We start from the raw sequence: 16,580 nt of genomic DNA, 5'->3' as shown, positions 1-16,580 counted from the left end.
TTTCAACGGTTTTGACGGTTGGTTCATTTTCAGGACGGCCTTCATCCATAACCGTCAGTTACACGGTTATTCAATTACCGTCACAGCCCTACAAGGAACTGCTTTAATAATACACACACACAGACACACTGTCCCCCTCCCTTCCGCTCTAATAATAAACGGCCGGAGCTTTCTGAGAGCTTGTATATGCTCACTCTAACAGTAATAAAGACGTGCGTTCTCGGATGGAAGGTAATCAATGGCATTTTCCACGCCACTTAGAGCAAAGCCGAGCCAATTCCCGCTTAAGCCCCCTCATTACCATGTAATGATCCAACCTAAGAATGATGATGCTAATCACAAACCATGTATTTCTCTACAGTCTGAGTCTGAGAGAGGGCCCAAAGTTAAGACCAGGGCATTGATTTCTATTCATAACCAGGCTACCGTGTTGACCGTGGGGCACGGTGAGGGACAATACCTGGCTGTGTCCTACAGTGCCCTGACAGGCCCCCCTAGCAAGGGAGAGACACGGAGGGAATGGTCCTCTTTTAATTACCGCCCAGAGAAGCAAAGGCAAATATTTGCCTTTTCCGACCGCCCTGTATACAAAGAAAGTCCTTTCATATTGGACGGGCTGAGAACAGACGGTGATGTAGCTGGGTTGTGTGTGTGTGTGTGTGTGTGTGTGTGTGTGTGTATGCATGCTTGTGCGCATCCATGTCTCTTCTGTGGTTGCCGGGGACATTATGGGCTGTCTCACTCACCCACGGCCTTGCAGGTTTTGGTGCTGGGGTCCATCTCATAGCCCTCGTAACATTCACACTTGTAGTCTCCTTTGTAGTTGATGCAGATCTGGCCGCAGGCGTCTGGGTTCTCACACTCGTCTATGTCTAAGGAGGGATATCAGAAGCACATCAATTACACTGGACACACATGGTCTCTACTAAGACAGGATGGACAGCAAGATAGAGAGATATCTGGGACATTTACTAGCTACCGTCTGGAAGGAGAGAGTACGAGAAGAGAAGGAAATGTGTGGGAGATTGAGAGAGCAATTTTCAGAGAGTGCAGTCATTGGTAAGGCTTGGCTGAGAGGGACATATTGTACGGGACTCTACCTCCACAGGTCTTCTTGTCCATTAGTTTGTATCCAGCGGGACAGTCACACTCATAGCCGATCCTTCGGTCTCTGCAGATGTGAGAGCAGCCTCCATTGTTGTCTGCGCACTCATTCATACCTAGAAAGAGAGGGATGAAGGGAGAAATAGAGGAAGGGGAGTCAAACATAAATAAAACAACCAAGATATTGGTCTATTTGTGTGTGTATGTGTGTGTGTCTGTCTGAGGTGGCCTCTAGGGGAATGTGCTGCTATCAGACACCTAGAACCGTTCCAGAATGCACTGGGGCTCAGAAGGGGGTGGCTTCGCACCAGGTGCCCCTCGCTAATCTGATTTCCTTTGGGGAGCAGGTTTCCTCCCCTTATCCCTCCATCCATCCCTCCTCCTCCCCTCATCCATTCATCCCTCCATATATCCCGCCTACTCTTCCTCCTATCCCTCTATCCATCCCTCCTCCTATCCCTTTATCCATCCCTACTCCTTACCTTCTATCATCCCTCCTTCTATCCCTCTATCCATGCCTCCGCCAATCCCTTTATCCATTCCTCCTCCTTATCCTTCGGTCTGCCCCTCCTCTCCTTTATACAGGCAGCTCTATCCATCCCTCTGTCCATCCATCCCTCTCCCTTACCTTCCCTCTCTTTCATTCTGTTCCCCTTTCAGTATCCATCCTCCCTTACCCCCCTCTTTCTCTCTCCATCATTCCTTATATCACTTTATCTCTCTCTTTTCCTGTCTCCCCGTCACCTTCCCTCCCATAAGCAGGGCTTTACAGTGCTACAATTTGTATAATTTTTATTTGGCAGCACCATGCCCCTAGGGAACTGCAGATTACCACTTTAATATCTCAAATATTTCCCATTGTGCTCCTGCATTTCTTTGCGTGCTCCTACATTTCTATTTGTGCTCCTTGTAAAACATTTCCACGTAGAGCCCCGATAAGCCTAGCGGGTAGAGTGGGGTTGAGAGCTGACACTTCATTATTGGTACAGTCATGCGTGAGAGGAAGTCAGGGGAGGCTGGAGGATGTTGTACAAACACAAGCTGCTCATTTATGAATATCTTAACTTCCATGTTAATGAATAACAAACAGTACATGTCCATTTATATTATAGCTAGAGAATATGACATTAAGATAAAACAAGACCGGCAAATGTACAGCTTCAGTAATACACAAGTCAACGTAACGTAATACAATTCCAACAGAACATAAATACGTACGGCAAAGTAAAGAGATCTAATGTCACAGAGCTATGTACAATGGGTACCATAAATATTCACCCCCCCTTGGATTTTGTCACATTTTGTTGCATTTAATTGTGATGTTTTTGTCATTGATCTGGAAAAAAATACTCCGGAATGTCAAAATGAAAAGAAAATTCGACACATTTTTACAAATTAATAAAAATGTAAAAACTATAATATACACTGAACAAAAATATAAACGCAACATCTAAAGAAAGTGTTGGTCCCATGTTTCATGAGCTGAAATAAAAGATCCCAGAAATGTTCCATACGCACAAAAAGCTTATTTCTCAAAAAATGTGGTGCACAAATTTGTTTACATCCCTGTTAGTCAGCATTTGAGCCTTTATCAAGATAATCTATCCACCTGACTGGTGTGGCATATCAAGAAGCCGATTAAACAGCATGATCAATACACAGGTGCATCTTGTGCTGGGAACAATAAAGGGCCACACAACAATGCCACAGGTGTCTCAAGTTTTGAGGGAGAGTGCAATTGTCATGATGACTGCAGGAATGTCCACCAGAGCTGTTGTACATTTCTCTACCATAATAATGTTGTTTTAGAGAATTTAGCAGAACGTCCGACCGGGCTCACAACCGCAGACCACGTGTAACCACGGCAGCCCAGGACCTCCACATCCGGTTTCTTCACCTGCGGGATCGTCTGAGGGGAGGGGGGTGGGTGCCGAGGAGTATTTCTGTCTGTAATAAAGCCCTTTTGTGGGGAAAAACTCATTCTGATTGGCTGGGCCTGGCTCCCCTTTGGGTGGGCCTATGCCCTCCCAGGGCAACCCATGGCTGCATCCCTGCCCAGATGTGAAATCCATATATTAGGGCTTAATTTATTTATTTAAATGAACTGATTTCATTATATGAATTGTTGCATGTTGAAATTGTTGAATGTTTATATTTTTATTCAGTATAGTTGTTGCATAGGATCTTAATTGTATTATTTAATACAAATTTAAGAACTATAATATAGATGTTGCATATAGATGTAGGATTTTAATTTGAGCCAGTTTGCTACAGCAGAAGAATAATCCTGCAGCAACAGGAAATGTGAATTATTATCAGGATTATACAGTGCCTTCAGAAAATATTCAGACCCCTTGACTTTTTCCAAAATGTGTTACGTTACAGCCTTATTCTAAAATGGATTATTATTTTTTTTTTTATTCAGCAATCTACACACAATACCCCATTATAACAAAGTGAAACTCCGGTTTATCGAGTTTTTTTGCATAAAAAACAGAAATACCTTATTTACATAAGTATTCAGACCCTTTGCTATGAGACTCGAAATTGAGCTCAGGTGCATCCTGTTTCCATTGATCATCCTTGAGATGTTTCTACAACTTGCCCGTAGAGCTCAGAGACAGGATTGTGTCGAGGCACAGATCTGGGGAAGGGTACCAAAACATTTCTGCAGCATTGAAGGTCCCCAAGAACACAGTGGCCTCCATCATTCTTAAATGGAAGAAGTTTGTAACCACCAAGACTCTTCCTAGAGCTGGCCGCCCGGCTAAACTAAGCAATCGGGGGAGAAGGGCCTTGGTCAGGGAGGTGACCAAGAACCCATGGTCACTCTGACAGAGCTCCAGAGTTCCTCTGTGGAGATGGGAGAACCTTCCAGAAGGACAATCATCTCTGCAGCACTCCACCAATCAGGCCTTTATGGTAGTGGCCAGATGGAAGCCACTCCACAGTAAAAGGCACATGACAGCCTGCTTGGAGTTTGCCACAATTCACCTAAATACTGTCAGACCATGAGAAACAAGATGCTCTGGTCTGATGAAACCAAGATTGAAGTCTTTGGCCTGAATGCCAAGCGTCATGTCTGGAGGAAACCTGGCACCATCCCTACGGTGAAGCATGGTGGTGGCAGCATCATCATGTTTTTCAGCAGCAGGGACTGGGAAACAAGTCAGCATCGAGGCAAAATGAACAGAGCAAAGTACAGAGAGCTCCTTGATGAAAACCTGCTCCAGAGCATTCAGGACTTCGGGTTCACCTTCCAACAGGAGTGGCTTCGGAACAAGTCTCTGAATGTCCTAAAGCGGCCCAGCCAGAGCCCGGACTTGAACCCGATCGAACATCTCTGGAAAGACCTAAAATTAGCTGTGCAGCAATGCTCCCCATCCAAATTGAGAGAGCTTGAGAGGATCTGCAGAGAAGAACTGGAGAAACTCCCCAAATACAGGTGTGCCAAGCTTGTAGCGTCATACCCAAGAAGACTCAAGGCAGTAATCGCTGCCAAAGGTGCTTCAACAAAGTACTGAGTAAAGGGTCTTATTACGTATGTACATGTGATATTTCAGTTGTTTATTCTTCCTAAATTTGCAAAACTGTCTAAAAACTAGCTTTTGCTTGGTCATTATGGGGTATTGTGTGTAGCTTGATGAGGGGGGAAAAAACGATTTAATCCATTTTAGAATAAGACTGTAATGTAAGAAAAAGTCAAGGGGTCTGAATACTTTCCAAATGCACTGTAATTAAGGGCCATTTTTTTAAGGGGTTGCAACATTTTTATTATGGCAAATCAAGTCTCACATTTTAAGGTGGAAATTAAAAATGTTAGAAGCCTTTTTAAACCTTGAGTTTGCATAAAATTCTCAGCAACAAAAGTGCGATCAAATTTAAATCCTACATCTGTAAATATTCACCCCTTTTCTCAGGCAAGCCTGAATTAGTTCAGGAGTAAAATGTGGCTTAACAAATCACATAATAAGTTACATGGACTCACTGTGTGAAATAAAAGGGGTTGAAAGTATTTTTTAAAGACTACCCCTTCCTCTGTACCCCATACATGCAACATCTGTACGGTCCCTTGGTGAAGTGTTGAATCTCAAGCACAGATTAAACTACAAAGACCAGGGAGCTTTTTGAAAGCCTCATAAAGAAGGGCAGTGATTGGTAGATGGGTAACAATAACACATCAGATATTTAGTATCTCTTTAAGCATGGTCAAGTGAATAATTATGCTGTCGATAATGTATTAAACCACCCAGACACATCAAAGATTCAGTCGTCCTTCTGAACTGAGCTGCAGAACAGGAAGGTAACTGCTCAGGGATGTCACCATGAGGCCATTGGTGATTTTAAAACAGCTACGGAGTTCAATGGCTGTGACGGGAGAAAACTGAGGATGGATCAACAACATTGTCGTGACTCTACAATAATTATCTAAATGACAGGGTGAAAAGAAGAATACAAATAGACAGAATAAAAATATTCCAAAACACGTATCCCGTATGCAACAAGGCACTAAAGTAATACTGGGAAAAAAACATGGGAAAGGAATACACTTTTGGCCTAAATGCAAAGCCTTATGTTTGGGGCAAATCCAACACAACACGTCACTGAGTACCTGCCTCCGTATTTTCATGCATCATGTTATGGATATGCTTGACATCGGCAAAGACTTTTTCAGGATAAAAAAAAACTGCATGACGTGAATCGCAGGCCAAATACTAGAGGAAAACCTGCTTCAGTCTGCTTTACACCAGATACTGGGAGAGGAAGTTGTTGCCTTGGTAACCAGACAAACAGACTTGCTATTTTAGCTAACCAAACCATCAGTCTTAGTTTGCTATTATGAAAATCAAATTCAACAATTCCGATACTGTTTTCAATTTGACTTTTGTTTTCAAAAGCAGCTCAAACATTGAACATGTGAGAATTAACTATAGCCATGAATTCTACCGTGCAAATATACCGTGCATTATAGGGAAATAATGCACACTCTAGAATGCGGTTCAAGCCAATCAGAAATTAGTATTTAACAATTCCATGATGTAAGCAATTTTTTTTTAAGAAATCCTTTTCTAATATGTCACTGGGCTCATATCTTGAGCTGTAAATTATATTGTAGATGGTGTCTGAAAAATTTGATTTTCATTCATTTTGTAGTAGCATGTCTTTTTTAAAAGTCACCAGAACTGAGCTTCTCAGTCTTTCTACATAAGTCCATGTGGCTAATTGAACATCATTGCTCCAGTGTCTCATACCCCTCTCCGTTGCCAGCAATTTTGCTCAGCAATATTGCCTAAACAAATTGCATGTGTATTATCTATGGTGGAGCGCTAATCCATATGGTGCCTTATGGGTAATGTAGTCTGCGCATGTTTCCTTGCTGTGGACAACCTCAAGGGAAGAGTTGGTATTTGACGGTAACGAGCGAGCTGAGAATTATCCTGATTTATTCCCCCTCGATCAAATGAAGCTCCGATGACTACCAGAGTGACCATCTGCATGTCAACTGGACGCTAACAGGTGTGTGTGTGTGTGTGTGTGGGTTGGGTGTGCGCCGACGTGCGTTAATGCATTCGTGTGTGTCTTACCGCACTCTTTCATAGGTTCGTCTGACCAGTCCTTGCAGTCTTTGATGGCATCACACACCTTGTTGCTGTCGATACACTCTCCGTTCTTGCACATAAACTTCCTGGGGCCATCACACTTAGTGGCTGGGAAAGAGAGAGGGTAGAAAAATACACGGATCATTACCTTGCAAAAGCTTACAAGTGTTTGATTCCCAATGCGTATCTCTACTCTGATTCCTCGGGCCATATGGCATAAAATAAGTAATCTGCTTTCCAGACACTGCTATTAGCCTGGGGGTGGTGTTATAAAATAAGTAACAATGATAATTTGGTAGCTTAGCACTCTGTACTTGCAGTAGAGAAGATGATAGTGTATTAATACAAAATACACTATGTATACACCAAAGTATTTGGATACCCATTGACATTAGTGGATTCAGCTATTTCAGCCGCTATTTTCAGTCATTAGATCATTTGTTTTGGTACTGTCCATATGTAGCTTGTTTTTGGTCACAGGTCCAGGAATGGCTGAAGAATTGCAACATATACCTGGAGCTAACTCCGCAGATAATAAATATATATATATATATATATTTTAAAAAGTTCAGCTATATAGTACCAGTCAAAAGTTTGGACATACCTACTCATTCAAGGGTTTTTCTGTATTTTTAAAATGTTCTACATTGTAGAATAATAGTGATGACATTAAAACTATGAAATAACACATATGGAATCGTGTGTGGAATCACATATGGAATCATGTCATCAAAAATGTATTAAACAAATCAAAATATATTTTATATTCGAGATTCTTCAAAGTAGAGGTGGCAGGTAGCCTAGTGGTTAGAGCGTTGGGCCAGGTTGCTGGATCGAATCCCTGAGCTGACAAGGTAAAAATCCGTCGTTCTGCCCCTGAACAAGGCAGTTAACCCATTGTTCCCCGGTAGGCCGTCATTGTAAGTAAAAATGTGTTCTTAACTGACTTGTCTAGTTAAATAAAGGTTAAATAATACAATTTAAAAAAATGACAGCTTTGCACACTTCTCTCAACCAGTTTCATGAGGTAGTCACCTGGAATGCTTTTCCAACAGTACCACATATGCTGAGCACTTGTTGGCTGCTTTTCCTTCACTCTGCTTTTCCTTCACTCCAACTCATCCCAAACCATTTCAATTGGGTTGAGGTCGGGTGACTGTCATCTGATGCAGCACCATCCCTCTCCTTCTTGGTCAAATTGCCCTTACATAGCCTGGTGGTGTGTTTTGGGTCATTGTCCTGTTGATAGTCCCACTAAGCGCAAACCAGATGGGATGGCTAATCGCTGCAAAACGCTGTGGTAGCCATGCTGGTTAAGTGTGCCTTGAATTCTAAAAAAATCCCAGACAGTGTCACCAGCAAAGCACTCTCACACCTCCTTCTCCATGCTTCACGATGGGAACCACACATGCAGAGATCATCCGTTCGTTCACCTATTCTGTTGTCTCACAAGGACACAGAGATTGGAACCAAAAATCTCAAATTTGGACTCATCAGACCAAAGGACAGATTTCCACCGATCTAATGTCCATTGCTTATGTTTCTTGGCCTACGCAAGTCCCTTCTTCTTATTGGTGTCCTTTAGTGGTGGTTTCTTTACAGCAATTCGACCATGAAGGCCTGATTCAAGCAGTCTCCTCCGAACAGTTGATGTTGAGATGTGTCTGTTACTTGGACTCAGTGAAGCATTTAATTGGACTACAATCTGAGATGCAGTCAATTGCTGATTTCTGAGGCTGGTAACTGCAATGAACTTATCCTCTGCAGCAGAGGTAACTCTGGGTCTTCCTTTCCTGTGGCGGTCCTTGTAAGAGCCAGTTTCCTCATAACGCTTGATGGTTTTTTCGACTGCACTTGAAGAAACTTTCAAAGTTCTTGAAAATTTCCAGATTGACTGACCTTCATGTCTTGAAGAAATGATGGACTGTCATTTCTCTTTGCTTATTTGAGCGTTTCTTGATATAATATGGACTTGGTCTTTTACCAAATAGGGCTATCTTGTGTACCATGTCACAACAAAACTGACTGGCTCAAATACATTAAGAAGGAAATAAATTCATTTAAATGCATTCCAGGTGACTACCTCATGAAGCTGGTTGAGAGAATTCCAAGAGTGTGCAAAGCTGTCATCAAGGCAAAGGGGTGCTACTTTGAAGAATCTCAAATATAAAATATATTTGGATTTGTTTAACACATTTTTGGTTACTACATGATTCCATATGTGTTATTTCATAGTTTTGATGCCTTCACTAATATTCTACAATGCAGAAAATAGTAAAAATAAAGAAAAACCCTTGAATGAGTAGGTGTCCAAACTTTTGACTGGTACTGTATATATATATATATATATATATATGGGGCATTGGAAATAATGCAGACAATTACATCGACGGAAGCTACAATCTCTCTACAATATTAAAGCTGATCTACCCCCTAAATTCTTTTACATTTCAAATAAATAGAAGAACACAGCCATACAATGAATGGCCTTACTGAAGAGCTCAGTGATTTTCAACATGGCACCGTCACAGAATGCCACCTTTCCAACAAGTCAGTTCGTCAAATTTTTGCCCTGCTAGAGCTGCCCCGGTCAACTGTAAGAGCTGTGAAGTGAAAATGTCTAGGGGCAAAAACGGCTCAGGCCATACAAGCTCACAGAACAGGACCGATGAGTGCTGAAGTGCGTAGCGCGTAAAAAATTGTCTGTCCCCCTGTTGCGACACTCACTAACGAGTCAAATCAAATCAAATGTCATTAGTCACATACACATGGTTAGCAGATGTTAATGCGAGTGTAGCCAAACTGCCTCTGGAAGCAACGTCAGCACAATAACTGTTCGTGGGGAGCTTCATGAAATAGGTTTTTGATGGCCGAGCAGCCGCACACAAGTCTAAGATCACCATGTGCAATGCCAAGCGTCGGCCGGAGTGGTTTAAAGCTCGCCGCCATTGGGGCAGTGGAAACGCGTTCTCTGGAGTGATGAATCACGCTTCACCATCTGGCAGTCCGATGGACAAATCTGGGTTTGGCGGATGCCAGGGGCACGCTACCTGCCCGAATGCATAGTGCCAACTGTAAAGTTTGGTGAAGGAGGAATAATGGTCTTGGGCTGTTTTTCATGGTTCGGGCTAGGCCTCTTAGTTCCAGTAAAGGGAAATCTTAATGGTACAGCATACAATGACATTCTAGACGATTCTGTGCTTCCAACTTTGTGGCAACAGTTTGGGGAAGGCCCTTTCCCGTTTCAGCATGACAATGCCCCAGGAAGACAAAGGGGAAGAGGGGATGGTCAGTAAGGCCAACCCACCGTTGATACAGCCAGCCTCATCGCTGAAGTCAGGACAGTCATGGACACCGTTACACTGTTTGGTGCCATGAATACAGGACCCATCACCACACTGGAACTCATCTGGACGGCAGGTCAGCAGAGCTGTGGAAGATAGAACACACACACACACACACACACACACACACACACACACACACACACACACACACACACACACACACACACACACACACACACACACATGCACAGAGCGAGAGGGAGCGGGAGAGAGAGCCGGAGAGAGAGAGAAAGAGATAGAAGGAGAGAGAGAAAAAAAGGAACACGGTGCGAGCGCGCGCACACACACACACACACACACACACACACACACAGATTGCGTTAATTCACCAGCGCATCATCCAACTTTCTATCTCTCTAGAGATCCAAACCCAACTCGGTATCCTGTCAGAGATGAAATTACCCCAGTGAAAAAGTGCGTGTTTCATCTTGGGTTTGGGCCAAAACGGAGTGCATTCCAATTCAGTAGTAATCCCTCATACATACAACTCCCCCCTTCTCCCCGTTTCCCTCTGCACCAGAGAAATGCTGTGGAAATGAGAAGCTGGGAGGTATTTACTCACTGTCTGGGTAAAACACACACCCAGGACTGCCCTGCTTTGTTCTGTTGTTTGTGCTGTGTGTGTGTGTGTGTGTGTGTGTGTGTGTGTGTGTGTGTGTGTGTGTGTGTGTGTGTGTGTGTGTGTGTGTGTGTGTGTGTGTGTGTGTGTGTGTGTGTGTGTGTGTGTGTGCTGTACTAGCAGTAGTATAGGGGAAGGTTTATTTTACCCATTCATCTCTTTAACTGCTGCTTTAATTATTCATGGGATGCACTTTGGAGATGTAACCTACACCAGAGGACAAGACGCGAGGCGCACACACACACACACACACACACACACACACACACACACACACACGCACGCCGAAAAGCCTCCCCACACACAATTCTACACACTCCAACATAAACAAAGACCCCCTTGATGTGAAAACCAGCATAACCAGCGTAATCCTAGTGTATCATAACGTGCTGATGGTATCAGTCCAGTGATCGGGATCTTGAGCTCAGCTAATAACAATACAATCTCGGGGATGAAGAGCGGCAGTCCGGGAGAAAGAAAGGGAAGGCAGGAACCGACTACAGAGATGAATGATTCTCCATTTTCTCATTTGCATCACTATAATACTGTAATACTGGAACCCCTCTCCCAGATCACACATCTCATCTCTGCATCTACTGTATATATAGTCTGCTAAAGGTATTAAGTCAGATGCTTCTAATAGTAGTGATCATGTCAACACATCACTACTGGTACGGCACACATATTGTTTCTGGACCAGGCGGTATCACTTCCAAAAGTACAGTAGCCATGATCGGACAACGTATTACGTTTTGCTAATGCTATTGATTTGGATTATTAAGGTAGGTTTAAATCAGGTTCCAACACCAAAATAATTGTAAAAGTCTCGCATAGATCTGCTCTGATTTCACCCCTGCCTTTGTGATCGGTGTGCTATTATTGAGTGGTCTCTGGGATTGAGAACAGGGTGTTACTCAGGGAGAGAGAGAGAGAGAGAGAGAGAGAGAGAGAGAGAGAGAGAGAGAGAGAGAGAGAGAGAGAGAGAGAGAGAGAGAGGTTGTGAATGCCCTCACTCCCTCTCAAGGGCTCGCCACTGTACCAATCATCACACTGTTGCATGGCAACCAACTCAATTGATTGCCCTGGTGTTTCCAGCGTGGAGCTTATTATCACCGGGCACCATAACAGAAGTTTCAGCGGGGCTTTGATACCATAACATCCATGCATACACGCAGGTTAGCGTTTGTCGTCATTAATCTTTTTCTGGAGGCAGCTCTACAGTGGTCACTAGCTAGCACAGCCACAAAGTAATAGAAAAGCAAATGTTAGTTTTCATGAATTTTTACAATAGAGCCAATTTTGACTTTGCAGCTGGCCCATCTAGCAGAAATCGCTCAGTTTCGCCTCCAGGGCAAGATCCGTGACATTAAACGTCCACCTGCTGCATACACACACAGACAAGCAGGCACACACAGGCAAAGATGCTAAAACACACACACAAATGCCTATACACTCACAACTGCATACACATTTATTGATTGTACATTGATATCGTGATTTTTACATAGAAGTCTTTCTAAGCTAATTAAACCCCCCCCCATGCAGAAGACTCCAGTACTGTCACGACTTCCGCCGAAGTCGATGCCTCTCCTTGTTCGGGCGGCGTTCAGCGGTCGGCGTCGCCGGTCTTCTAGCCGTCATCGATCCACTTTTCATTTTCCATTTGTTTTGTCTTGTCTTCCCACACACCTGGTTTCAATTCCATCATTACATGTTGTGTATTTAACCCTCTGTTCCCCCCCTTGTCCTTGTCCGGAATTGTTTATATGTAAGTGCTTGTGCGTGATGGGTTTTGTTACCCATTGATTGTTTGTTCTATTTTACGGTGTTTTTTTATTATTAAACTGCTCCGTTGTAACACAGTTTTTGCTCTCCTGCGCCTGACTTCTCTGTCGCCAGTAGGCACCTATTACCAGTACATCCTTTTCATAGAATAGACTATATACGTAAAGTGCAGAGGAAAAGTCTTTGCCCTCTAAGATTTTCTCTGTTTTTGCATATTTTTGTCACTCAATATTATCAGATCTTCAACCAAAACCTAATAGTAGATAAAGGCAACCTGAGTAAATAAATAACACAAAATGTTGATACCTTTTTCATTTATTTAATTTGAAAAAAGTTATGCAAGACCCTGTGTGAAAAAGTAATTGCCCCCTTACACTCAATAACTGGTTGTTCCACCTTTAACCGCAATGACCGCAGCCAAACGTTTCCTGCAGTTGTTGATCGGTCTCCCACCTCGCTATTGAGGAATGTTGTCACACTCTTCCGTGCCGAACTGCTTTAACTCAGCGACAATTGTGGGTTTTCGAGCTTGAACTGCTCGTTTCAGGTCCTGCCACAACATCTCAATCGGGTTTAGGTCTGGACTTTGACTGGGCCATTCCAACCCTTTAAATGCGTTGCTTCTTAGCCATTCTGATGTAGACTTGCTTGTGTTTTGGATAATTGTCTTACATCATGACCCAGCTGCGCTTCAGCTTCAGCTCACATACAGATGGCCTGACATTCTCCTTTAGAATAGAGAGCTGGATTCATGGTTCCTTTGATGATGACGAGTCGTCCAGGTCCTGAGGCAGCGAAGCATCACTATATGATGTTCTCACCGTGGAATGCAGTGTTTGGTTTTCGCCAGACATAACGGGACCGATGTTGTCCAAAAGTTCCACTTTTGACTCATTTGTCCATAGAACATTCTTCTAGGAGTCTTAACGATCATCCAGGTGCTTCCAGGCGCTTTTCGGCAAACTTGAGTTTACTGTTTGGATGACATGGGCCCCGTTACGTCTGTCGAAAGCCAAACACTGCATTTCAAAGGGGCAATTACTTTTTCACACAGGGTGTTGCGTAACATTCAAAATGTGGTGGTTTTTGTTCACTCACTTCCCTTTATCTAATAGTAGGTTTTGGTTGATGATCTGATAACATTCCAAACATGCACAAAAAATATGCAGGAATAGAGAAGATTAGAAGGGGGGCAAATAGTTTTTCACAGCCCTATATGTACGGTCACATCCTGTGTGCGTCCCCAGGTGATCCAACCCCAGAGACAGTAGACGACTTACCGCAGTCAGCCTCATCAGACTTGTCCTTGCAGTCTGCGTCTCCGTCACACTTCCAGTTGAGGTGGACACACTCTCCACTGCCACACTGGAACTCCCCCTCGGGGCACCGGGGCTTCTGGGGCTCCGTCCGGCGACTACAGCGCTCCATAGACTCATCAGACTTATCCCCGCAGTCCGGGTCCCCGTCGCAGCTCCACAGGTTCGGGATGCACTCCGAGTCGTTACAGCGGAACTCATGGGGGCCGCACGTGCGGGTGGAACACTTCTCCTCATCGCTCCCGTCCCCGCAGTCGTCGTCGCCGTCGCACACAAAGACGGGCGCCACGCATTTCCTGTTGCGGCACTGGAAGTCCTTGGCGGGGCAGGCCTTGGTGTCTGGGAGGCAGGAGAGGGGAAACAGAGAGAAAGAGAGCGGGGGATGAGTTAGAGGTCTAAATACCGAAGAGTGTGACGTGACGACAGGATAGCAGGACAGAATGATGAAGAGAAACCATGATCTTTCACGCAACAGCTCCAAATGCACGGACCAGTAGGAACGAAGAACTTATTCTAACAGATTGCGTAACATAATGTGAGTGGGAGGTAAACGGGTTAGCTGTAAGATCGCACGAGAGAAGAGGTGAGAAACGCAATCACAGTCTAGGCGCCTGGTCTGAACTACACCACCAGCCATGGAGCCTCTAGGGAACACAGCCATACCACCCATGCTAAAGGGAGCTAGGTTCTGTACTCTACTGTATGTGTCTAACAGAGAGAGAGAGAGAGAGAGAGAGATAGAGAGATAGGCTCTGAAGGGAGTCTCTATAACCTCTCTGTGTCTACCTCTAACCTCAAGGATTTCCTGGCTGCCCAGTCAATCAATCAAATCGCATTTGTTTATGAAGCCCTTTTTACATCATCTGATGTCACAAGGTGCTTTATACAGAAACTGAGCCTAAAACCCCCAAACAGCAAGCAATGCAGATGTAGAAGCACGGTGGCTAGGAGAAACTCCTTAGAAAGGTAGGAACCTAGGAAGAAACCTAGAGAGGAACCAGGCTCCGAGGGGTGGCCAGTCCTCTTCTGGCAGTGCCGGGTGAAGATTATAACAGAACATGGCCAAGATGTTCAATAGATGACCAGCAGGGTCAGATAATAATAATCACAGTGGTTGTAGAGGGTGCAACAGGTCAGCACTTCAGGAGTAAATGTCAGTTGGCTTAGCCGATCATTCAGAGTTAGAGACAGCAGGTGCGGTAGACAGAGAGAGTCGAAAACAGCAGGTCCGGGACAAGGTGGCCTCATGCTTGGCCCTGGCTCTGTGTAGTGGCAGCACAGACTAAATGACTGTTAGTATGCAGTGGTAAGCGGCTGGCCCTGCCTTAATAGGGTAAGCTAAACAAAAAGGATAACTGGCCCGAGGAGCTGTGGAACAATTGAGTTCAATGGTGGGTTTTTTTATGTAGGGGATCGCTATATAACGCTGTGTGGACACACACGCCAAACCACTCACACACACAGACAGTAATGTTAAGACATGCACGTAAAGTGCAGAGTTACACAACTAATGCTAAAACTGATGCACGTGGCGTAATCGTCAATCGACAGACGTACACTTACCACGCACTGTAGCGCACACACACACTGCTGACTGGGTTATTGTTCACGGCTGATGATAAATACCACTTTACCCTTTTCACCTGCCCTGGCTCTGTGGTGTTTGGTGTGTAACATCCACAATGAAATACTCCAGCCATCCCCAAAAGGTTTCCACACTGGACTGACTCCCTATGATTTATGTGTTGTGGGGAAAAGGGCATTCTTGTCCTGCAGTAGCACTTCACTTTGTGTGTGTGTGTGTGTGTGTGTGTGTGTGTGTGTGTGTGTGTGTGGGTGTGTGTGTGTGTGTGTCATCCTCCTACCACTTCATTCTCTCCCTAACACCAGCTCCCACGCACTGCGCCACTGGGGCTAATTATAATAATAGCCAATTGTATTTGCCGCTAACTTTGCGGCTGTATACTAATGATCTCCACTCCAATCAGAGTAATTAAGTCAACAAATAAGAGGCAATTAGAGGTTCAGGTGTTTACCAGCCCCCCCTCCCCTCCCTCCCCCAACCTCCCCCTCCTGTCTGTTTATTGACTGACAGTCGAGCAGGGAGAGATTTTGAAATCAGGTTCAACTTAGCACGGTTTTCATTCGGGTTCAATTTTGATTGAACGTTTTAAAATGTACAGATACATGAATGGAAATGGAAACACTGTTGATGCTATTTGTCTTGTAAGAACAACTCTATGAACGCCTCTCTTATACCTAGTGTCATATTATATACTGACTTTACAGTCGCATCTCACTCTCTGATAAATCCTCCACCAAGCACCTTGAGCTGAGCTGAAGAGAATAGATGAAAAGCTCTTTCTCTAGCCAGTAGAGAGCTGGGTCAGAAGGGTTATGTTTGCTGTAAACAGCGGGGTGGGAGATTATTGTCTGAGCTTGGCTCCCAATGGGGTTAATTAGTGGGACAACCGGCTGCTAAGACACTGGAACCTGACTGGAACCTGACTGGATTCTGACTGGAACCTGACTGGAACCTGACTGGAACCTGACTGGATTCTGACTGGATTCTGACTGGATTCTGACTGGATTCTGACTGGAACCTGACTGGAACCTGACTGGATTCTGACTGGATTCTGACTGGAACCTGACTGGAACCTGACTGGAACCAACTGGAACCTGACTGGATTCTGACTGGAACCTGACTGGATTCTGACTGGAACCTGACTGGAACCTGACTGGAACCTGACTGGATTCTGACTGGAACCTGACTGGATTCTGACTGGAACCTGACTGGATTCTGACTGGA

At 44.3% G+C, this 16,580-nt stretch overlaps 1 protein-coding gene across 4 annotated transcripts in view; it reads right to left on the bottom strand.

The window, feature by feature from the left end:
* The window catches only part of lrp8 (low density lipoprotein receptor-related protein 8, apolipoprotein e receptor), a 270,817-nt gene that overhangs the window by 64,009 nt on the left and 190,228 nt on the right, over positions 1–16,580 (bottom strand). For all 4 annotated transcript variants that reach the window (XM_029750462.1, XM_029750464.1, XM_029750463.1 and 1 more), the window contains exons 5-9: positions 13,736–14,110; positions 10,012–10,134; positions 6,690–6,812; positions 1,101–1,220; positions 747–872 (exon numbers count right to left, since the gene is read on the bottom strand). In XM_029750462.1, the coding sequence (XP_029606322.1) occupies positions 747–872; positions 1,101–1,220; positions 6,690–6,812; positions 10,012–10,134; positions 13,736–14,110 (867 nt within the window). The remainder of the gene's footprint in view (positions 1–746; positions 873–1,100; positions 1,221–6,689; positions 6,813–10,011; positions 10,135–13,735; positions 14,111–16,580) is intronic.

This window comes from Salmo trutta, chromosome 4, assembly GCF_901001165.1.
Source record: "Salmo trutta chromosome 4, fSalTru1.1, whole genome shotgun sequence".
Classification (NCBI taxonomy): domain Eukaryota; kingdom Metazoa; phylum Chordata; class Actinopteri; order Salmoniformes; family Salmonidae; genus Salmo; species Salmo trutta.
This window is presented reverse-complemented; position numbering and strand designations above follow the sequence as displayed.